This window comes from Haematobia irritans, chromosome 4, assembly GCF_050003625.1.
Source record: "Haematobia irritans isolate KBUSLIRL chromosome 4, ASM5000362v1, whole genome shotgun sequence".
NCBI lineage: Eukaryota > Metazoa > Arthropoda > Insecta > Diptera > Muscidae > Haematobia > Haematobia irritans.
In genome coordinates, this window is record NC_134400.1 from 42,787,336 (window position 1) to 42,808,173 (window position 20,838).

Sequence of the window (20,838 nt, forward strand, 5' to 3'; positions counted from 1 at the left end):
CTTTTTTTAGCATAAAAGGAATTCAAATTCGACTTTTTCGTTAAAGTAGAACAAAAAAGTCAACTACGCCATTCCCGATTACTTTACCAAACTGCTTAATTTGCCCCTGAATTAATTATCTTCGATGTCCGGAAAATAGGTAGTGGTTGTGAGTTCTGCTACAAAAGGCACTTCAGAAACCGACTTGTTTAGATAAAGTTCAGCGTATGGCGAGCTTATGTATCTCAGGCGCATTTAGTAAGACAGGAACAGACTCCCTTAATGTCATGCTACATCTATTGCCTTTAGACATTTTGGCCAAACAGTCAGCTGCAACAACGGCTGTGCGGTTGCGCGAGCTATCGCTGTGATCGGAAAAAATGCACGGCCATAGTTCGGTCCTCAAAGTAATGCCAGATGTGCCTAACGTTGGATTACACCCTGGCAAAACCACTTTTCGACAAAAAGTTTGAAACTATAATTCCCAACAGTGAGGCGTGGTGTACACAGACCCCGGGGAATAAAAGATATATAGATTTCTATACTGATGGCTTCAAATTGAATGGACAAGTGGGGTTCGGAGTGTATTCTAAAGATCTGGAAATTCGAATAGCGAAAAGATTACCTAATCACTGTAGTGTTTTTCAGGCTGAAATATTGGCACTAAGAGAGGTGGTGAATTGGCTGAGAAGTAATGTTCCAACAAATATTGGCATTAATATATACTCAGACAGTCAACCTGCAATAAAATCCTTGGACTCTGTGTTCCTTAACTCAAAAACGGCCATAGACTGCCGCAAATCTCTCAACGAGATGGCTGAGCAGTACAATATTCACCTAATATGGGTGCCTGGTCATAGGAACATACCGGGGAACTGTGAAGCAGATGTGTTAGCAAGGCTAGGAACTACCTTACATATTCCAGGGGAACTAGAATCTGTTGGTATGCCTCTGGCCACCTGCAAGCTCTTACTGCGTGAGAAGGCTGTTATGATGGCCAATATTCGATGGGAAAATTGCAAGGGTTGTAACGACACCAAGCAAATATGGCCCCATTTAAACTTAAACCGCACACTAGATATGCTAGTGTTCTCAAGGCGTCAGATAGCACTCCTAATATCTGCTATAACGGGTCGCTGCCTGATAGGCGAATTTGCAAAAACTATAGGTGCGAAGTATAATGACTATTGTATAAGCTGTCATGACGTGGAGGAAATGGAATCAATTAAACACCTCTTGTGTGAGTGTCCTGCTTTTTGTGTAAGGCGTAAGCGAATTTTAGGAGCATATAGCTTTAGATTACTGGCTGACCTGGAAAACGTTAACTTAAGCAGTTTGTTAATGTTTTTGGAGCAATCTGGTTGGTTCCACAAAAGTAAATAATAGAGAAGGTTCAGTGGTTAAGACTAGAAGTGCCCATATGTAATAGGTACTTTTAGTTAAATGTGGTATCACAATGGACTGAATAGTCTAAGTGAGCCTGAAATTTAATCGGGCTGCCACTTTAACCTAACCTAACCTAACCTACAAAAATGCGAGTAAAGTTAAATCGTACACAAAAAAAAATTTTTCTGATTCACGAAATTAATTGATCCAATTAATTTTTTAATTGAAATGTCTTCAATCATGAAAATGATAGTATCAATTACAGTTTTAATTGGACATTAAAACAATAATTGATTAAAAAATCAATTGATTTCATGAGCAAATTTCAACTAATTTTTTAATTGAATCAATTAAAAATTTAATTGATGTTGATGGCAAACCGCAATTAATTTTTTCATTAAAAACGTAACTATTTTCAATTACTTTCTTAACTGGGAGCCACCGTGGTGCAATGGTTAGCATGCCCGCCTTGCATACACAAGGTCGTGGGTTCGATTCCTGCTACGACCGAACACCAAAAAGTTTTTCAGCCGTGGATTATCCCACCTGAGTAATGCTGGTGACATTTCTGAGGGTTTCAAAACTTCTCTAAGTGGTTTCACTCGAATGTGGAACGCCGTTCGGACTCGGCTATAAAAAGGAGGGTCCTTGTCATTGAGCTTAACGTGGAATCGGGCAGCACTCAGTGATAAGAGAGAAGTTCACCAATGTGGTATCACAGTGGACTGAATAGTCTAAGTGAGCCTGATACATCGGGCTCCCACCTAACCTAACCTAACTTTCTTAACTGACTTACCCCCATTTTCATAAAGCTCCGTTAGTGTTCCATTAACTAACCAACTTTTAAACCGTATTATGAACGAAGCTGTCATCTTGCATATATATTCCATATGCTAGTTAGGAACTTAACTGACGAAAATTTTTCAGTTAAAGTTAACTGGAGAGAAGATATTTGCAATTTACTTTCTGTTAACTGGCAGTTAAAGCCTAACGGAGCTACATGAAAATGGCCGTTAGTGTTTTTAGTTTGATTAAAAAATGGATTGTTTCAAATAAAATTTTAGTTAAAAATTTTAAAAATGTCCATCATTTATTTAATTGACTTACGGCCATTTTCATGTATCTCCGTTAGACTTTAACACCCAGTTAACAGAAAGTAAAATCAAAATATCTTCTCTCCGGTTAACTTTAACTGAAATTTTTTTAGCAGTTAAGTTCCTAACTGGCATATGGAATATATAGACATGATGACAGACATGTCCATAGTACGGTTTAAAAGTTCGTTAGCTAACGTAGCACTAACGGAGCTTCCTGAAAATGGGGATTAGTATGACTAAAGTGTTAATTGTATCAATTAATTTTTTAATTAAAAAATTTAAAATTTTCAATCATTGACTTCATTAACTTAATGTTTCTATCTTGATTATTAATTGAAAAAATTTTCAACATTAATCAACTTTTTAATTGGAAATATTTTGGTGATATTTTTTTCTGTGTACACACAAAATTTTTTTCTGATTCAATCACAAAATTAACTGATCCAATTAATTTTTTAATTGAAATGTCTTCAATCACGATAGTATAGTAGTATCAATTAGAGGTCTGCACAATTCCATTCGTAAATACGGAGTACACGTGTACTTGCTACATGAGTACATATATTTGAGAGATTCGCAAAACAACTGGTACACATTTTGATGAACACCAAAAGCCACGAATAACTTCTTGTTACTACTCTGATGTCTCAATACCAACAAACACATATTCCTCTTTCTCTCTTATTGAAGTGTACTCAGAGTGATCACGTCGAGTATGTTGCGAGAACAAAACTTCATAGAGTACTCCATGCACCACGTGCAGTTTCAGAAATACACAAAACAGTTACTCTCCATATTTAATATATGTTTTCGGTTTGTTATAAAGAACGGCAAACGTTAAGTGTGTGACATACATAAATATATGAAATATGTGACATACATACATATCTATGATTAATAATAATGGAAAGTTTTGCTTCGCACATAACAGAAATACTTGTGGTACCATCATGTTGTACTTCTTCTCAAATACTTACATTTTTATTGTTTCTTTTTTTCGGAACACATATTGTTTCGGATAAGTACTTGGTGGTATTTGACAAGCAAGTGTTCTCTTCACTTCACTACTTGCGCTCTGAGACAGTGTATGTACTATATTCGACAGCGAATTGCATACATGTAGTGAAAAGTTATTCGATGCATACTTAAGAAAAAAGTTTTGCTATACTTAAGGAAAATTAACTCCCGTATCCTTATTTTCAGTAAAGCTGTGGCTTAATCAACTTAGCTACTCAATCTTGTTGTTCTAGATCTCTTTCTCATGGAAGATAACCTTGTCATTTCGTACTCCTCCTCTTTGTTTTTTAATCAAACGAAATAAAAAAAACTTTTGTTCTTAATCATGTCATCCATGTGAGGAGGCATTAAACTTTTTCTCAGGAAATAAACTTCTAACGATTAGCAATAGTCTGCGAACAAAACAATGAAAAATGAATAGTAAATTTGTGGCGTTCAAAGAGAACAAGTGTGGGCGGCGTCTATTGTCCACTATTGGTTTTCTTTTTGAGTTTGATAAAAAACAAGTGTCGCCCTACGCCAAATGTAAATCAATCGCACAAAATGCATTCTCATTTGTTGCGGTCATCGTCATCTCTTCTCCACATTGTTTATCTGTGCTAACAATTATAATCAATTAACTTCCGATGTTGGGATTTATCAAGGGTTGGTCGGTTGATTAAGCTACCATTCATTGTTGATGTTTATGTTTTTTGGTGTGTTGGTTTTTTTGGGGCTCTGCCTTTACTCCCATTCTCTTTGACATGTTAATCTATAGCAATCAGAGTAACATTATTGCCATATTGTGATATGAATCAAAAAGATTTTTTAGAAAAAAAACATCGTATATTGCTCCCACATTAACGGACTGAGTTTTTGCTTAAATCACGAAAATGATAGTATCAATCACAGAATTAATTAGAAGTAACAAAAATGCTTGATTCTAAGATTAATCGATTTCTTTTTAATTAATTCAATTAAAAACTTAATGGATTTGTGGCATTTTTTAGTGATATTTTTTCCTCAGCCAGCGTTTTTTGACGTTTGACGATGAATGTTTGGTTCCGCTAGTTCGATCTGGTCGATTCTTCTGTACCCTCTACCAAATTCAACTAAAGTCTGTCATCCACAATAACAGGTTGGCTGATAAGTCCCCGGTCTAACAAAGAAAACCACATTTTTTAGTCAAAATTCGTTTTTATTAATCAACATAGTTCCCTTCAATAGCGATACAACGATTATAACGACCTTCCAATTTTTTGTTACCATTTTGGTAGTACTCCTTCGGTTTTGCCTCAAAATAGGCCTCAGTTTCGGCGATCACCTCTTCATTACAGCCAATTTTTTTCCCTGTGAGCATCCTTTTGAGGTCTGAGAACAAGAAAAAGTCGCTGGGGCCAGACCTGGAGAATACGCTTCGGAGACGGTTCACCGGTCACTGTCCACTCAGCCGACTGTCGATTGGACTCAGGAGTGTAGTGATGGAGCCATGTTTCATCCATTGCCACATATCGACGGAAAAACTCGGATGTATTACGAGTTAACAGCTGCAAACATCGCTCAGAATCATCAACACGTTGTTGTTTTTGGTCAAATGTGAGCTCGCGCGGCACCCATTTTGCACGGAGCTTCCGCATATCCAAATATTGATGAATGATATGACCAACGCGTTCCTTTGATATCTTTAAGGCCTCTGCTATCTCGATCAACTTCATTTTACGGTCAATCAAAATCATTTTGTGGATTTTTTTGATGTTTTCGTCGGTAACCACCTCTTTCGGGCGTCCACTGCGTTTTCTAATTTTTTTGCTAATTTCACCAATCAATTATTGTTGATTTCCCTGGGGCAGAGTCCGGAAACTCATTATCAAGCCAAGTTTTTGCTTCCACCGTATTTTTTCCCTTCAGAAAACAGTATTTTATCAAAACACGAAATTCCTTTTTTTCCATTTTTTCACAATAACAAAAGTTGCTTCACAAAAGACGCTCTATCTCACAAACTAATTGACTTACAGACGTCAAATTTTGACCCGAATCATTTGAAGGTTGGTACTATATAAAAATAATATGCATTTAATACTAGCGACGCCATCTATGTGTCAGACCGGGGACTTATCAGCCAACCTGTTATTTGTATTTTGGTAACAATTACATATGACCAGGAATCTAAAAATTTCTTATGATTGTCTTCTGAATTGAAAGTTAGTTTATATGGAGCCTATGTTAGATATAAACTATACAGATTATTAACCTATATTAACTACCACATTGCCGAAGTTCAACCCAAACATGGAGGTTCTTTTTTTTCACAGAAAAATATTCTCCTCTGATCCAATCACAATTTATTGAAATTTCTTAAATCATGAAAATGGAGGTCGCAATTTTCACTCCATATCGATACGTAAAGGTGAGTATTAAGATCGAGTTTAGCCGCTAAAATCGCCATTTTCCACGATTACTTTTCTTTAATAATCCTTTTTATGTTATACCCTTCACCACTACTGTGCACTGAAAAAAATATTGTCGTGAGGTCAAAGATTTCATGTCTTTCAAATACGAATACAAATTTTGCTTGAGGTCAAAGATTTCATGTCTTTCAAATACGAATACAAATTTTGCTTAGCATAGAAGACGCATTTCTCTAAAAAAAAGTTATTTTCCTTGTCCAAAAGTCGATAAACTTTTCAATGAAGTCGTATTGTCCTTATAATTAAGTGATTTGACTTTAAAATGGGTATCTTAACATGAAAGAAAAAATGTATAGGCTAAGGTCAACTTGACTTTAATAATTCAGAAAAATTCTTTAAATTTAATGAAATTGTCTTTAAATTTGTTGTCTTTTTGCATCTTGACAACAAAACAAAAAATCGTTCAAATATAGGACATGTTTTTCAAAACTTTATTTCAAAGAAGTTTTTTACTTCAAACATAGCATAATTTCTACTTTAAGTCGAGTCCTAATTTGGAAAACAAAGTTGCCGTTAACTCGTTTTTAAAGGGCTTTGATAGCGTATGAAGAAAAAAAGCTGAGAAAGCGAAAAATTAAAATTTGCTTCCTAGAAGCAAGTACACAAAACCTAAATTTAAAAGAGCATTGTGTCTTAAAAGTATCCTTACTTGTATTCTCCGCTTCTTTGGCTCGGAATCAACACAAAAATTTTTTTTTTTGGAACCGAGTATGCTTTTTTTCAGTGTGGTACAGGGTATAATAAGTGTGTGCATTTGTATGTAACGCCAAGAAGGAAAAGTCTGAGACCCATCGTTTAGGATACCGATCGTCTTAGAATTAAATTCTGAGTCAAATTAGCGATCCGTCTGTCTGTATATGTAATTTTGTGTGCAAAGTACAGGTCGCAGTTTAAGTCCCATCGTCCTCAAATTTGGCACAGAATTTTACTTTGGCTCAAAGACAATCGCTATTGATTGAATCGGGTCAGATTTAGATATGGCTGCCGTATATATTTATCACCGATCTGGTCATAATTGACGTATTTATCAACGTATTTTCTTAAAAATTCTTACCAGATGGTTTGCGGCTCTCGTAGAATATGCAAAATATCAGCCAAATCGGTTCTGATTTAGATATAGCTCCCACACGCATTGAAGAAACATGATTGTCACAATCATATTCGAATAGCAAAATAATATGATAGGAGATATTTTTGCGGCGACCATGTAACATTTTAACCTGCAACCATGTTGGCTCAGTGAACATGGTTCTAAGAAAAATGTAAATGTCCTCATTTAAAATGTTATTATATTGATAAAAAGAATTTTGTTTGAATGAAAAGACAATGGTCACGATTTAAAATGTTATGGTATTCATTAAAAATGTTTTTCTCCTAGTTAAAAGAACATGGTCACAACCTAAAATGTTTTGATCTTTATGAAAAAACTTTTTTCATCGTCGAAAAAAGGACGCCACTTGAGAAAAGAAAACACAAAATTAACTTTATTTGTTGGTTTTTATTTATTTATAAACTAATTCATTGTTTATTTGTATTTATAATGCCGTTCAAGCAAACATCATATATTTTTACACACTCTATTTTATTTCAATTTCAACAATAAGTAATTATTCCATATTTACATCGTGCGCATCAAATGTACAAACGCAGACATCATGTAACTGCAAATAAAAATAAATGATACCATATAGCAAAATGCAGAACAAAAAACAGGTACATTTTTTCAATTACACTTTCCTTTTTTGTGTTCACATAAAACCACGTGCCACTTCTGAATAAATAAATTAACACAAAACACAGTAAATCCGTATTCTCCGTCCATTCCAAGAAACAATCAACACACGACTGACGCGCAAAATGAAAATCGTGTGTACCTGCTCAATGTTTTTATAAAATTCTTTTCGCTGCAAACAAGTTAAAAAATTAAATGGTCACGAAAAAAATGTAAATGGTCTTTATGGCCATGTAATGGTTCTAGACATGTCTATACTTAACCTATAAAAATACTTTTTTCCCTGTAAAAAAGTAAAAAAATTGAATGGTCAGATACATGATTTTTTCTAGATAAGCATTAAATGGATGCGGCAACCATGTCCAAACATGGTTTTTCTGTGCGTGCATATATATCTTTCGTCCGATTTGAACTTATATGGCTACAAAAGCCAGAGTTTTGTCCTGATTTACTTCAAATTTTTCACAAGGAGTGCGTTTAATAGTATCGTTAGGTGTGCCAAATTTGTTTAAAATCAGTTCCGATTTTAGCTCCCATATATATCCTTCGTCCGATTTGGACTTATATGGCCTCAAAACCCAGAGTTTTGTCCTGATTTGCTTCAAATTTTGCACAAGGAGTACGTTTAATAGTATTGTTAATTGCGCTAAATTTAGTTGAAATCGGTTCAGATTTATATATAGCTCCCATATATATCATTTGCCCGATTCGGACTAATATGACTACAGAGGCAAAAGTTTTACTCTGATTTATGTGAAATTTTACAGAGGGAGTAGAATTAACATAATAACATACATGTGAAATTTGATTGAAATTGGTTGAGATTTCGATATAGCTTCCATATATATGTTTTTTCCGATTTAGGCCAAAAATGGCCAAAATACCCACATTATCCTTATAAAATCGCCACTGCTAAGTCGAAAACTTGTAAAAATTACTGAAATTTTCCTATTACTCTAATACACATATGTCGACCGATAAGTCAAAAATACGCTTATGTGAAGTTGCCTCAAAATTGGTTCAGATTTAAATGTTTCCCATATTTTTTTAGTAACATTGTGCTTCATCCCAGGGCATCAGCCGATTTAAATTTTAGTTCTAGAGATTTTTTAGAAGTACAAAAAATTGTCTCCAAATCGGTTAACCGATTTGGAGACAATTGGAGACTTGTATATGGGAATAGAGACTTGTATATGGGAATATAAACCTTCATGAGGGAGTTGAGATGGTAACACAAATGTTGGTCTACAAAGTGGTGAAGGGTATAATATAGTCGGCCCGCCTAAAATTTTAATTTATTTTTTAACATTGTATTCTAATAAAATCATTATTGTTATGGAGTAGGAAATTTTAAAGAAATAATCAACCGCAACTTGTTATTAAATTTATTTTGTCAATATGGCAACACTGATCCAGTAGCAACATACATCGTTAATCGTCGACATGTTAAGTCATTGACATGATTAGCTTAATTGTAAACATTTGAGGACCTGCATAATAGAGAATATATCAACGGTAATTTATCGATAGAAATGCATAAATGGGGGATATGTTATGATAATAAATTTCTGCAGACTTTGGACAAAACAACATCCCAGAAAATTAAAAATTTCAAAAAGGCATTAATTTAATTTTGTAGTTCTCTAATCTGGAAAGTTATCTTAACTTTTCGTACACTAACCGCATCCTTGGTCTTTTTGATTTCAGTCCAAGATTTTTTTTTTCTAAAGATGTGGATATGAATACACGTTTATACTTCGAATATGCCCTTTAACGGTATTACCTATAACGGTTTTAGATTTGCCATAAGTATCAGTGCGCTATTGAATATATTTTTCACAGATATGATACATGTCTTATATACGTATATGGCATATGAGTAAAAAAAATAAATAATAGAATAATGCTGCTGTTTTAGCAGCAGCATTTTATTGATAAATTGAATTTATTTCTGATGGTATATTTTTGTTTTGTTTTTTGTCTGACCGAACTATGAGCCGTTTTTGCTTTCACAGAAAAACCTACATTTTATAAGTATAATTAAATAATCACTTGTAACAAAATTGCAAATCCCATTTTGCCCTAAGTAAGAAATATGAATAAATACCATGAATAAAAGTCGTGGGGTAACATTTAATAAATTTTACCCAGAGAGAATAAAAACACAAGAGAACGAAACTGTGAAGCGAAACTGCGTCAGTAGGTGGCAGCATAGAGTACGCTTATATTCTCTTTCGTTTTACTTTTTGTAGTTTGCCAATTTTACATAAAATAAGAACGTTTATGATGCACCAGATGATTTATAAATAAATTAAAAACTCAAAAGCTCATGTTTGTACTAAAAATTGTGACCAAAACCGCGAAAATACGAAATTTAATTTGCTGGAAAATTAAAGTTTGGAACTGGCTCTTTACGAAAAAATCAAAACGAAATGTCAGAAAATTAATTTTTGGAACTGACACACATTTTTTCCCGGAGACATGTGGATCATCTATATAATATAGGGTCTATGGATGCTGCCATGAGGAAAATTTCTCTAATATCATGCAGTTTTCGTCGGCGCCTCTCTCAAATATCATACATTTTGCGTCGGTGTCACCCAGTTCAGCCCTCTGCTGACTTTACGAAAATAGGATTTAAAACCTACTTTGTACACAAAAAAAAATATCACCAAAATATTTCCAATTAAAAAGTTAATTGAAGTTGAAAATTTTTTCAATTAATAAATTAATTGATACAATTAACTTTTTAATCATGATAGAAACATTAAGTTAATTAAGTCAATGATTGAACATTTTAAAATTTTTAATTAAAAAATTAATTAAAACAATTAACTTTTTAATCAAATTCGGAAGACTAAGTCAGTTAAAAAAGTGATGAACATTTTTTTTAAATTTTTAATTAATTTTTTTTTTCAAACAATCAATTGTTAATCCATATAAAAATTCTAAGCCAATTCAAAATGTAATTGAAAATAGTTACCTTTTTAATTAATAAATTAATTGAGTTTTGCAATCAACATCAATTAAATTTTTAATTGAATCAATTAAAAAATTAATTGAAATTTGGTAATGAAATCAATTAATTTTTTAATGAAGAATTTTTTCTATGCTCAATTAAAACTCTGATTGATACTATCATTTTCGTGATTGAAGACATTTCAATTAAAAAATGAATTGGATCAATTAATTTCGTGATTGAATCAGAAAAAAATTTTTTTGTGTGTAGTAACAAATGTTCTTTTTTATAAATGTTTTCATTCCATTAAATTGTTTGGCACACAATTTGAAATTATAACTGCCGATGCCCTTATAAACAATTTATCAAAACAGCGATTCGACCGCACCATCGGTAATACCAAAGCTTTAGGCATTGTGCGACATATATACGGTTTACATTTGTTGTTTTTGTAGAAGAGAAATTTTCGTCATCTTGTGTTTTTATTCTTTCTGTTTTACCTTTCATTTCTAAAATAAATGTTTGTTGCACTTGTTATTATTTTATCCATGGATATGTGCAAGGAGAGCACATACACACACGCACACCCATACACATCACTCCCATATTCATTGACTTACATATGAAAGTTTTAATTGCAATATAATGACATTTGACGTCTCGATTTACGCCATTGGTTACAAATGGCAATATTACATTGTGATGTATACAAATGGTTCATGAACAGCGAATTCCATTGATACACGCTATGTTACTGTGTCATGTTAGTGAGTATTTGTATGGAAATACCCATATGGGTATAAGTCATTCGTTATAGTTGTGCAATAAGACAATGTCATTGTACTCACGTATCAGTGCAAGGATTTCCGTTTCCCATTTATTTAAATAGAAAATATAAGGTTTACAAAAACAATGGAATATCATATGAAATCAGAAGTTGCGAAACTTGAACTTACACAGAAAAAAATTTCACGACAATTTTTCCAATTAAAATTTTAATTGAGTTTTAAAAAATATTCAATTAAAAATCAATTAATTTTTTAATTGGACCAATTAATTTTTTTAATTGGCCTTCAATTAATTTTTTAATTGATACTATCATTTCTGTGATTGAAGACATTTCAATTAAAAAATTAATTGGATCAATTAATTTCGTGATTGAACCACGTTACCGTTGACAATTTCTAGAAAGTAATACAAAAAGTATCAAGCCATAAAAGGTGGCACACTTTTTAATAAAGAAAATTCAACAATTAAACGTATTTATATCGGTGTTTTATATATCGTAGTGAAATAACTTTTTATACCCTAAACCACATAGTGGTCAGGGTATAATAAGTTTGATCGGCCAAAAAAATGTGCCTACCAGAAATATTGATTTTAGACCCCATAAAATATATACCGATCGACTCAGAATCACCTCCTGAGTCGATCTAGCACTTGGTGTCCGTCCGTCCGTCCGTCTGTCCATGTATTTGTTGTTCACAGGATTCCGGTCGCAATTATTATCCGATTTTGATGAAATTTGGTACAGGGAGGTTTTTGGGCTCATTCTTGTGCCTATTGAATTTGGAAGAAATCGGATCAAATTTAGATATAGCTCCCATATATATGTATCGCCCGATTTCGACAAATGAGGTCACGTTGCGCTTTTTTTCAAACGGATCGTCACCAAATTTGGCAAAAGGTAATCTTTGCCATCGCTCTTCAAGTCTGCGAAATTTCATCCAAATCGGTCCAGATTTAGATATAGCTCTCTTATATATGTATCGCCCGATTTTCCCAAATTTGTCCACAAAACCCTTATTTATCAAACGATCTTACTCAAAGTTGGCTAAATATAATCTTCTATAGCACTAACTATATGTGCAAAAAATCATCGAAATCGGTTCAGATTTAGCTATAGCTTCCATACATATGTACCGCCCGATTTTTCTAAATGTGGCCATAAAACCCTCATTTATCAAACGATCTTACCCAAATTTGGCTAAATGTAGTTTTCTATAGCACTAACTATATGTGCAAAAAATCATCGAAATCGGTTCAGATTTAGATATAGCTCCCATATATATGTATAGCCCGATTTTCCCAAATTTGGCCATAGAACCCTTATTTATTAACCGATCTTACTAAAAGTTGGCTAGATCCAGTCCTCTATAGTACTAACTATATGTGCAAAATTTCATCGAAATCGGTTCAGATGTAGATATAGCTCCCATATATGTATCACCCGATTTTGAAAAATTCGCCCCTAATAACCTTATGTTTGACCATACAGGCCTCATTTCTTAACTGATCTTACTCAAATCTTGCACAAGGTAACCTTTTGTGGTATTAATCAAATCCGCAAAATATTATGCAAATTGGTTCAGATTTAGATATAGCTTCCATATATATGCATCGCTCGATTTTCCCAAATTTGGCCATAGTACTCTTATTTATTAACCAATGTTACTCAAATTTCAAATTTTGATGTACTAGCCGATCGTACTTATACGTACTTGTAGCTCTTACATAAGAATATTGCTCGATTTTTACAAATTTGTATTTATTACCCACGCATACTAACTCCGTAGGTACAATATCAACACAGCCAGTGTTGCTAGAAGAAGGGGAAATTCCCTATATGTAGGGGTTTTCTAATATTTAGCGTCTTGTAGGGACGTAGGGCCACAATGTAGGACATTTTCACTCAACACAATTTGTAATAATTTTTACATTTTGGTGGCTCTAGAGGAGGAAATTAGAAGCCGGCAAGGCTTGATCTTTAACAATGTGTGGTAAACTTTATTCCTGTAGAAAATTTTGTCAACATTTTATTTCTATAGAACATTCAAAATTGTATTTGTTTAGAAATTTTTTTCAAAATATTATTTCTGTGGAATTTTTTCTCAAAATTTTATTTCTGTGCAATTTTTTCTCAAAATTTTATTTCTATAGAATTTTTTTGTCAAAATTTTATCTCTATAGAAAAATTTCTCACAAAAATTTGTTTATAGAAACTTTTTCCAAAATTTTATTTTTATAGAGATTTAACAAAAAAGATTACTAATTTGGGTAGAATTCTACCAACTGAGGCAACCGTGGTGGTAATACAAATATTCTAAGTTATATACGTTGCATATTCATGTTTTAAGATAATAAAGTACTTAGAACCATTTTTGTTTTGTAAATTTTTTAAATTTAACGAAAAATATAGTACGGAAAATTGTTTGGGAATGTATGGGAAAGTAGGGAACTCTTTTTGTCCTTGTAGGGTAAACCGAACATTTTCCCTGGCAACATTGACTATGAGCAATAGTCAGATTGACACAAAGCACCCATAGACATGTACCCCTTAATTTTCTTAAATATGCAACTGCGGTTTATCTCCCAGACCTATATGTTACCCCACAAATGCTTATAATTACTAATTCTGTAATGGTGGTTTAGGGTATGATATAGTCGGCCCCGCCTGACTTTCTACTTTACTTACTTGTTTTTTAATAATATTGTGTTCCACCCTAGTACATTAGCCGACTTAAATTTTGAGTCTATAGATTTGTAGAAGTCTATCAAATCCTGTCCAGATCGAGTGATATTTAAATGTATGTATTTGGGACAAACGTTTATATATAGCCCCCCAACACATTTGACGGATGTGATATGGTATCGAAAATTTAGATCTACAAAGTGGTGCAGGGTATTATATAGTCGGCCCCGCCCGACTTTAGACTTTCCTTACTTGTTTTATCCATATTTATGTGCAAGGAGAGCACATACACATACACACACGCACACCCATACACATCACTCCCATATTCATTGACTTACATATGAAAGTTTTAATTGCAATATAATGACATTTGACGTCTCGATTTACGCCATTGGTTACAAATGGCAATATTACATTGTGATGTATACAAATGATTCATGAACAGCGAATTCCATTGATACACGCTATGTTACTGTGTCATGTTAGTGAGTATTTGTATGGAAATACCCATATGGGTATAAGTCATTCGTTATAGTTGTGCAATAAGACAATGTCATTGTACTCACGTATCAGTGCAAGGATTTCCGTTTCCCATTTATTTAAATAGAAAATATAAGGGTTACAAAAACAATGGAATATCATATGAAATCAGAAGTTGCGAAACTTGAACTTACAAAGAAAAAAATTTCACGACAATTTTTCCAATTAAAATTTTAATTGAGTTTTAAAAAATATTCAATTCAAAATTTAATTGATTCAACAAATTTTTTAATTGAAACAAAAATCAATCACAAAAATTAATAGTATCAATTAATTTTTTAATTGGATCAATACATTTTTTAATTGGCCTTCAATTAATTTTTTAATTGATACTATCATTTCTGTGATTGAAGACATTTCAATTAAAAAATTAATTGGATCAATTAATTTCGTGATTGCACCAGAAAAATTTTTTTTTTGTGTAGACTCTACACCAGCGTTGCCGTTGACAATTTCTAGAAAGTAATACAAAAAGTATCAAGCCATAAAAGGTGGCACACTTTTTAATAAAGAAAATTCAACAATTAAACGTATTTATATCGGTGTTTTATATATCGTAGTAAAACAACTTTTTTTTTTTAGATATAAACTAGTATATCATTAATTTAATCTCCATTTAAAATCTTTGAAATTGAATATTCAGAAGATTAACCCGAAATATCTACTATAGAAAAAATTGCATGCATACTTTTAGGCGGTAAATGTATACACTGATAATATTATGTTGAAAGAAGCAAAATTGTTCACAAATATAATATTCGTCTCGTTTATTCGTCTCATTTATTTCTAATCATATATGTATTCTTAATGCTATTTGCGACCGAATTGTGTAAAATATATTACAGTTACAGGTGGTTGTAATTAAAAGATGTCACAGTATGACAAAAAAAGTGGCGCAAATTAGTAAAAGTATCACATTTAGTGGTACAATAAAAAGGTGGCACAAAAGTATTACCGTTCGAAAAAAGTGGCAAATTTGCCACTAAAGTGGCATAACTATTGGTTGGTTACGCATCGAAAAATTCGTCTCGGTGAAATTCTGTGTCGACACGTACCCGATAATTTTTGGTAATTATCACAAATTTTTACTGGAAGTCGTGAGAGAGAGGGAGTAATGAATTTTAACGTTAATAAGCTTTAAGTTATTGCTCGAAACATTATCATCTTTTTGGCCATAATCAAATTATATGTGCAATATATTTTACAATGTCAATTAGAAGTGTAGTATTAATTATGGTGATGTTTATTATTTTAATTTGTGTTAGAACTATAAATGAGTTCATGGTTAATTGGTATAGGAAGGTGTACATTTCTGCTTACTGGATAATTTTTACTGGAAAAATATGAAAAAAGTCCTAATAATTTCCGTCGTTTTCATTTTCAGTAGTTATCAAGCAAATTAAGATACTACCCCAAATGTACTACCCCGTTCGTTACTATTTTTGGAAAGTGTATAAAACTTTCTTCGGATTTAGTTAGCATTGAACTCATTTTGCGGTTTATTGAAATTTATTTCCACATTTAGTACATAACATTTTTGAAACATACAGGGAATAATAAAAATTGGGGTGGGGGAAATTTCTTAAAAATTTTTCTACAAAATTTAAATAATTTTTATCATTTTATTAATTCTTTATTAATTTTTAAATTTCGCATTAAAAATATGAAAAAAGCCAATTATAAAAAAACCCAGCAAAAAAGCGTCGCCAAAAAAGTAATGAAAATGTTCTTTTTGGATCCGGAAGTGATGCAAAATTGACGCAGAAGCAATGAATTTAACATGGGCTTGTCATATGACGGAAGTCCTCCATTTCAACAGCCGTTGCACTGCATTTGCACCACTTCTTTAGGTATGATCCGAATACATTGTTTTGGATGTAAATTAAAAAATTCTGTAATATTTTGTCAAATAAATAATTTTTACATTTTTTTTATAATTTTTAATGAATTCTAACGCTTGTCGGAAACGTTTGACCTCAAATATTTCCAAAAATTCGCAATTTTTCAGATTGGATTTACCATTTTTTCGACAAAATTTAAATGGATTGTACCATTTTATGAATTATTACTCTGTTTTTAACCTATTTGAAACAAAAAAAGTTAAAATTACCAATTAAAAGTAAGAAAAGCCCAAGGTTTAAAAAATTGAATTAAAACAACTTCCTGGGTAGTTAAAATAAAGAACATCATTGGAAGTGCATCTTCTGGAAGGGTTTTTAAAGTTGTGCCTTTGGAAGAACTTACAAATTTATGTGTATGAATGAAATCTCATCAGTGGCATTTTTTTTTTCTAAAGATGAGTTTTTATGTATTTTTTCCAATTAATAAAAAATTGAAAATTCTAATAAATGTCCAGCATATTGGATAATCCATTTTTTGTGGAGAATAATTAAAAAACGAAAAACTACCAAAAAATTAATGATTATGTTACATTTTCCATCTCTCCATATATTTTTCCTTGCTCGCATACCCATGTATATATTCATAAATAAATCAAATGTACACAAATGATTTTGTGGATATCATAATCAGTTTCAATTTACTTGAGACATTTTTAATTTATTCGCATACGCCGCAAACATTTGGACATTAGCCACTCAATGATCTTTGGAAGAAAGACCAAATCATATAATGGTTCTAGGCTTGCCATGACATTCAGATCTTGTGGGCAGATAATTAATTTTAATACACTGAAGATTATGCCCCTAATGTTTTTGTTGTGATGTACAATTACCCATCAATGTTAGTATTTTGTTTGCTCCATGAAAATGATCATCATCTGAATGTACACTGTAGATGTGACTATAATTATTTACACTTACATTTAATTTTGAATGAATGATTTATTTAGTTAGAACAGGTCAAGTTTGAAATGATTTGATGACAAATCACAGGAAGATCACAAATATTCTAGTCTAGAGATTATTCTTCTGACATTGTTCTGAACAATCTAAATCTTTGATACATTGTCTGTATTCTATTGAGTTTAATTTTATGTTTTTTTTTTCTTTCTATATTTGCAGTATTGTAATGGTGGCGATTTGGCAGATTATCTCAGTGTCAAGGGTACATTAAGTGAGGATACAGTACGATTATTTCTAATACAGTTAGGTGAGTATGAGAGAGTGGGAGAAAAAGAGTGTTGCCATGACTGAAAAAATTTAGTTCCTTTAAAAAGCAATTGGAGGTTTTATGTAGCACAAAAAAAACGTTTTTGCCTTCAATTACGAAATTAATTGGACCAATTAATTTTTAATTGAAATTGCTTTCATAATTGCAATAATAGTAGAAATCACCAACACCAATTACAAAATTAATTGATTTAATTAAAAATTAATTGCCACATTTCATTTTAATTTCTTTTTCGAATTAAATCCAAATTTTAATTGAAAATTATGCCATCGTGCCAAAAATATTCTACCCAATTTTATTTCTATAGAAAATTTTCTCCAAAGTTTATTTCTATAGAAACTTTTACATTTATTTCTATAGGAGATTTTCTCGAAATTTTATTTGTATAGAAAATGTTCTCAAAATTTTATTCCTATAGAAAATTTTATTTCGTTAGAAAAATTTCTCAAAATTTTATTTGTTTAGAAAATTTTTTCAAAATTTTATTTCTGTAGAAAATTTTCTCAAAATTTTATTTCTTTAGAAAATTTTCTCAAAATTTTATTTCTATAGAAAATTTTGTCAAAATTTTATTTTTATAGAGAATTTTTTAAAAATTTTATTTCTATAAAGAATTTTGACAAAATTCTATTTCTATAGAAAATTTTGTTACAACTTTATTTCTATAGAAACATTTGACAAAATTTAGTTCTATAGAAAATTTTCCCAAATTTCTATTTCTATAGAAAATTTTGTGAAGATTTTATTTCTATAGAAAACTATGTCAAAATTTTATTTCTATAGCAAATTTTGTCAATATTTTATTTCTATAGAAAATTTTGTCAAAATTTTATTTCTATTAAAAATTTTGTCAAAATTTTATTTCTATAGAAAATTTTGTTAAAATTTTATTTCTATAGAAAATTTTCCCAAATTTATATTTCTATAGAAAATTTTGTCAAGATTTTATTTCTATAGAAAATTGTATCAAAATTTTATTTCTATAGCAAATTTTATCTATAGAACATTTTGTCAAAATTTTATTTCAATGGAAAATTTTGCCAAAATTCTGTTTCTATAGAAAATTTTGTCGAAAATGTTATTTCTATAGAAAATTTTATCATATTTTTAATCCATTTTTTTGTTTTTTTTTTTTCAACAGCTGGTGCCATGAAAGCTTTATATACCAAAGGAATTGTACATCGCGATCTAAAGCCACAAAATATTCTACTTTCGCACAACTATGGCAAGACACTGCCAGCACCATCAAAAATTACATTAAAAATAGGTAAGCAAATGTAAATATCTTTGAATTCTACACAAACTAATTGCATGTATTTATTAACTTTTCATTATCTAGCCGATTTTGGTTTTGCCCGATTCCTCAATGAAGGTGTAATGGCAGCTACCTTGTGTGGTTCTCCCATGTATATGGTAAGTTGTAATTTTTATTATCCTGTCTATGGACCTGCTAATATATAATGCGACTCTTTTTGTTTGATTTTAGGCTCCTGAGGTTATCATGTCTTTACAATATGATGCCAAAGCTGATCTATGGTCTTTGGGTACCATTGTCTATCAATGTCTGACAGGCAAAGCACCATTCTATGCACAAACCCCAAATGAGCTTAAATTCTATTATGAACAAAATGCCAATTTAGCTCCCAAGTGAGTATTAGCCATGATAAGAAAAAGAGAAATAAAACAAAGAAACAAATCGAAAACATGGGACAATCGTTGCCACTTGATCATCGATCTATGAATTTGATTTGTCTCTGTTTCATATTTTGAAAATATGAATGAAAATTGTGGATCCCTAAATATTTTTATCGCTATGTGTTTCAATTCTAAAAATAAATTAAAAAATCTTAAGACGAAATATTCATTCATGGGTTGTTGGTTATTGTTTTACATTTTGTTTTATTTGTTTTTACCCTCCGCCATAGGATGGAATGTGTTCTACACAGAAAAAAATAAGACGAAAAATTTTCCAATAAAAATTTTAATTGAGTTTTAAAAAATTTTCAATTAAAAATTTAATTAATTCAACAAATTTTTTAATTGAAACATAAAAATTAGCTGTATCAATTATTTTTTTATTTTCTTTTAATGTGTAATTGACTTTGATGATTGATACCATCATTTCTGTGATTGAAAACATTTCAATAAAAAACAAGTATATACGGCCGTAAGTTCGGCCAGGCCGAATCTTATGTACCCTCTACCATGGATTGCGTAGAAACTTCTACGAAAGACTGTCATCCACAATCGAATTACTTGGGTTGTGGTATCTTAAAACTTCTTAACATCGTTTTCTAAATTGTGAGTTAGTCCATACGTGGTATACATTAGACAAAGAAGTTATGTATAGGTAAGTCTACCAATAATTACGAATCGACATGGACTTTTGCACGGTACGTAGAGAGCTAGAATTGAAATATGGGGTCGCTTATATGTGGGCTATATACAATTATGAACTTAATATGGCTATATAGAACTATAGACCGATATAGACCTAATTAGGCATGGTTGTTAACGGCCATATACTAGCACAATGTACCAAATTTCAACTGACTCGGATGAAATTTGCTCCTCCAAGTGGCTCCAAAACCAAATCTCGGGATCGGTTTATATGGGGGCTATATATGATTATGGACCACTTTTGGAATGGTTGTTAAATATCATATACTACCACCACGTACCAAATTTCAACCAGATCGGATGACTTTTGCTTCTCCAAAAGGCACCGGAGGTAAAATCTGGGGATCGATTTATATGAGGGCTATATATAATTATGGACTGATATGAACCAATCCCTGCATGGTTGTTGGATACCATATACTAACATCACGTACCAAATTTCAACCGAATCGGTTGAATTTTGCTCTTCCAAAGGGCTCCGGAGGTCAAATCTGGGGATAGGTTTATATGGGGGCTATATATAATTATAAACCGATTTCGACCAATTTTTGCATTGGTGTTTGAGGCCATATATTAACACCACGTACCAAATTTCAACTGAATCAGATGAATTTTGGTCTTCCAAGAGGCTCCGGAGGTCAAATCTGGTGATCGGTTTATATGGGGGCTATATA

The 20,838-nt window shown here is 31.8% G+C and overlaps 1 protein-coding gene across 1 annotated transcript in view; it reads left to right on the forward strand.

Moving 5' to 3' along the window:
* The window catches only part of Atg1 (serine/threonine-protein kinase unc-51-like protein Atg1), a 109,897-nt gene that overhangs the window by 67,948 nt on the left and 21,111 nt on the right, over positions 1–20,838 (forward strand). Inside the window, exons 3-6 of the mRNA XM_075307546.1 lie at positions 17,656–17,743; positions 18,906–19,031; positions 19,104–19,177; positions 19,251–19,411. Of these exons, the coding sequence (XP_075163661.1) occupies positions 17,656–17,743; positions 18,906–19,031; positions 19,104–19,177; positions 19,251–19,411 (449 nt within the window). The remainder of the gene's footprint in view (positions 1–17,655; positions 17,744–18,905; positions 19,032–19,103; positions 19,178–19,250; positions 19,412–20,838) is intronic.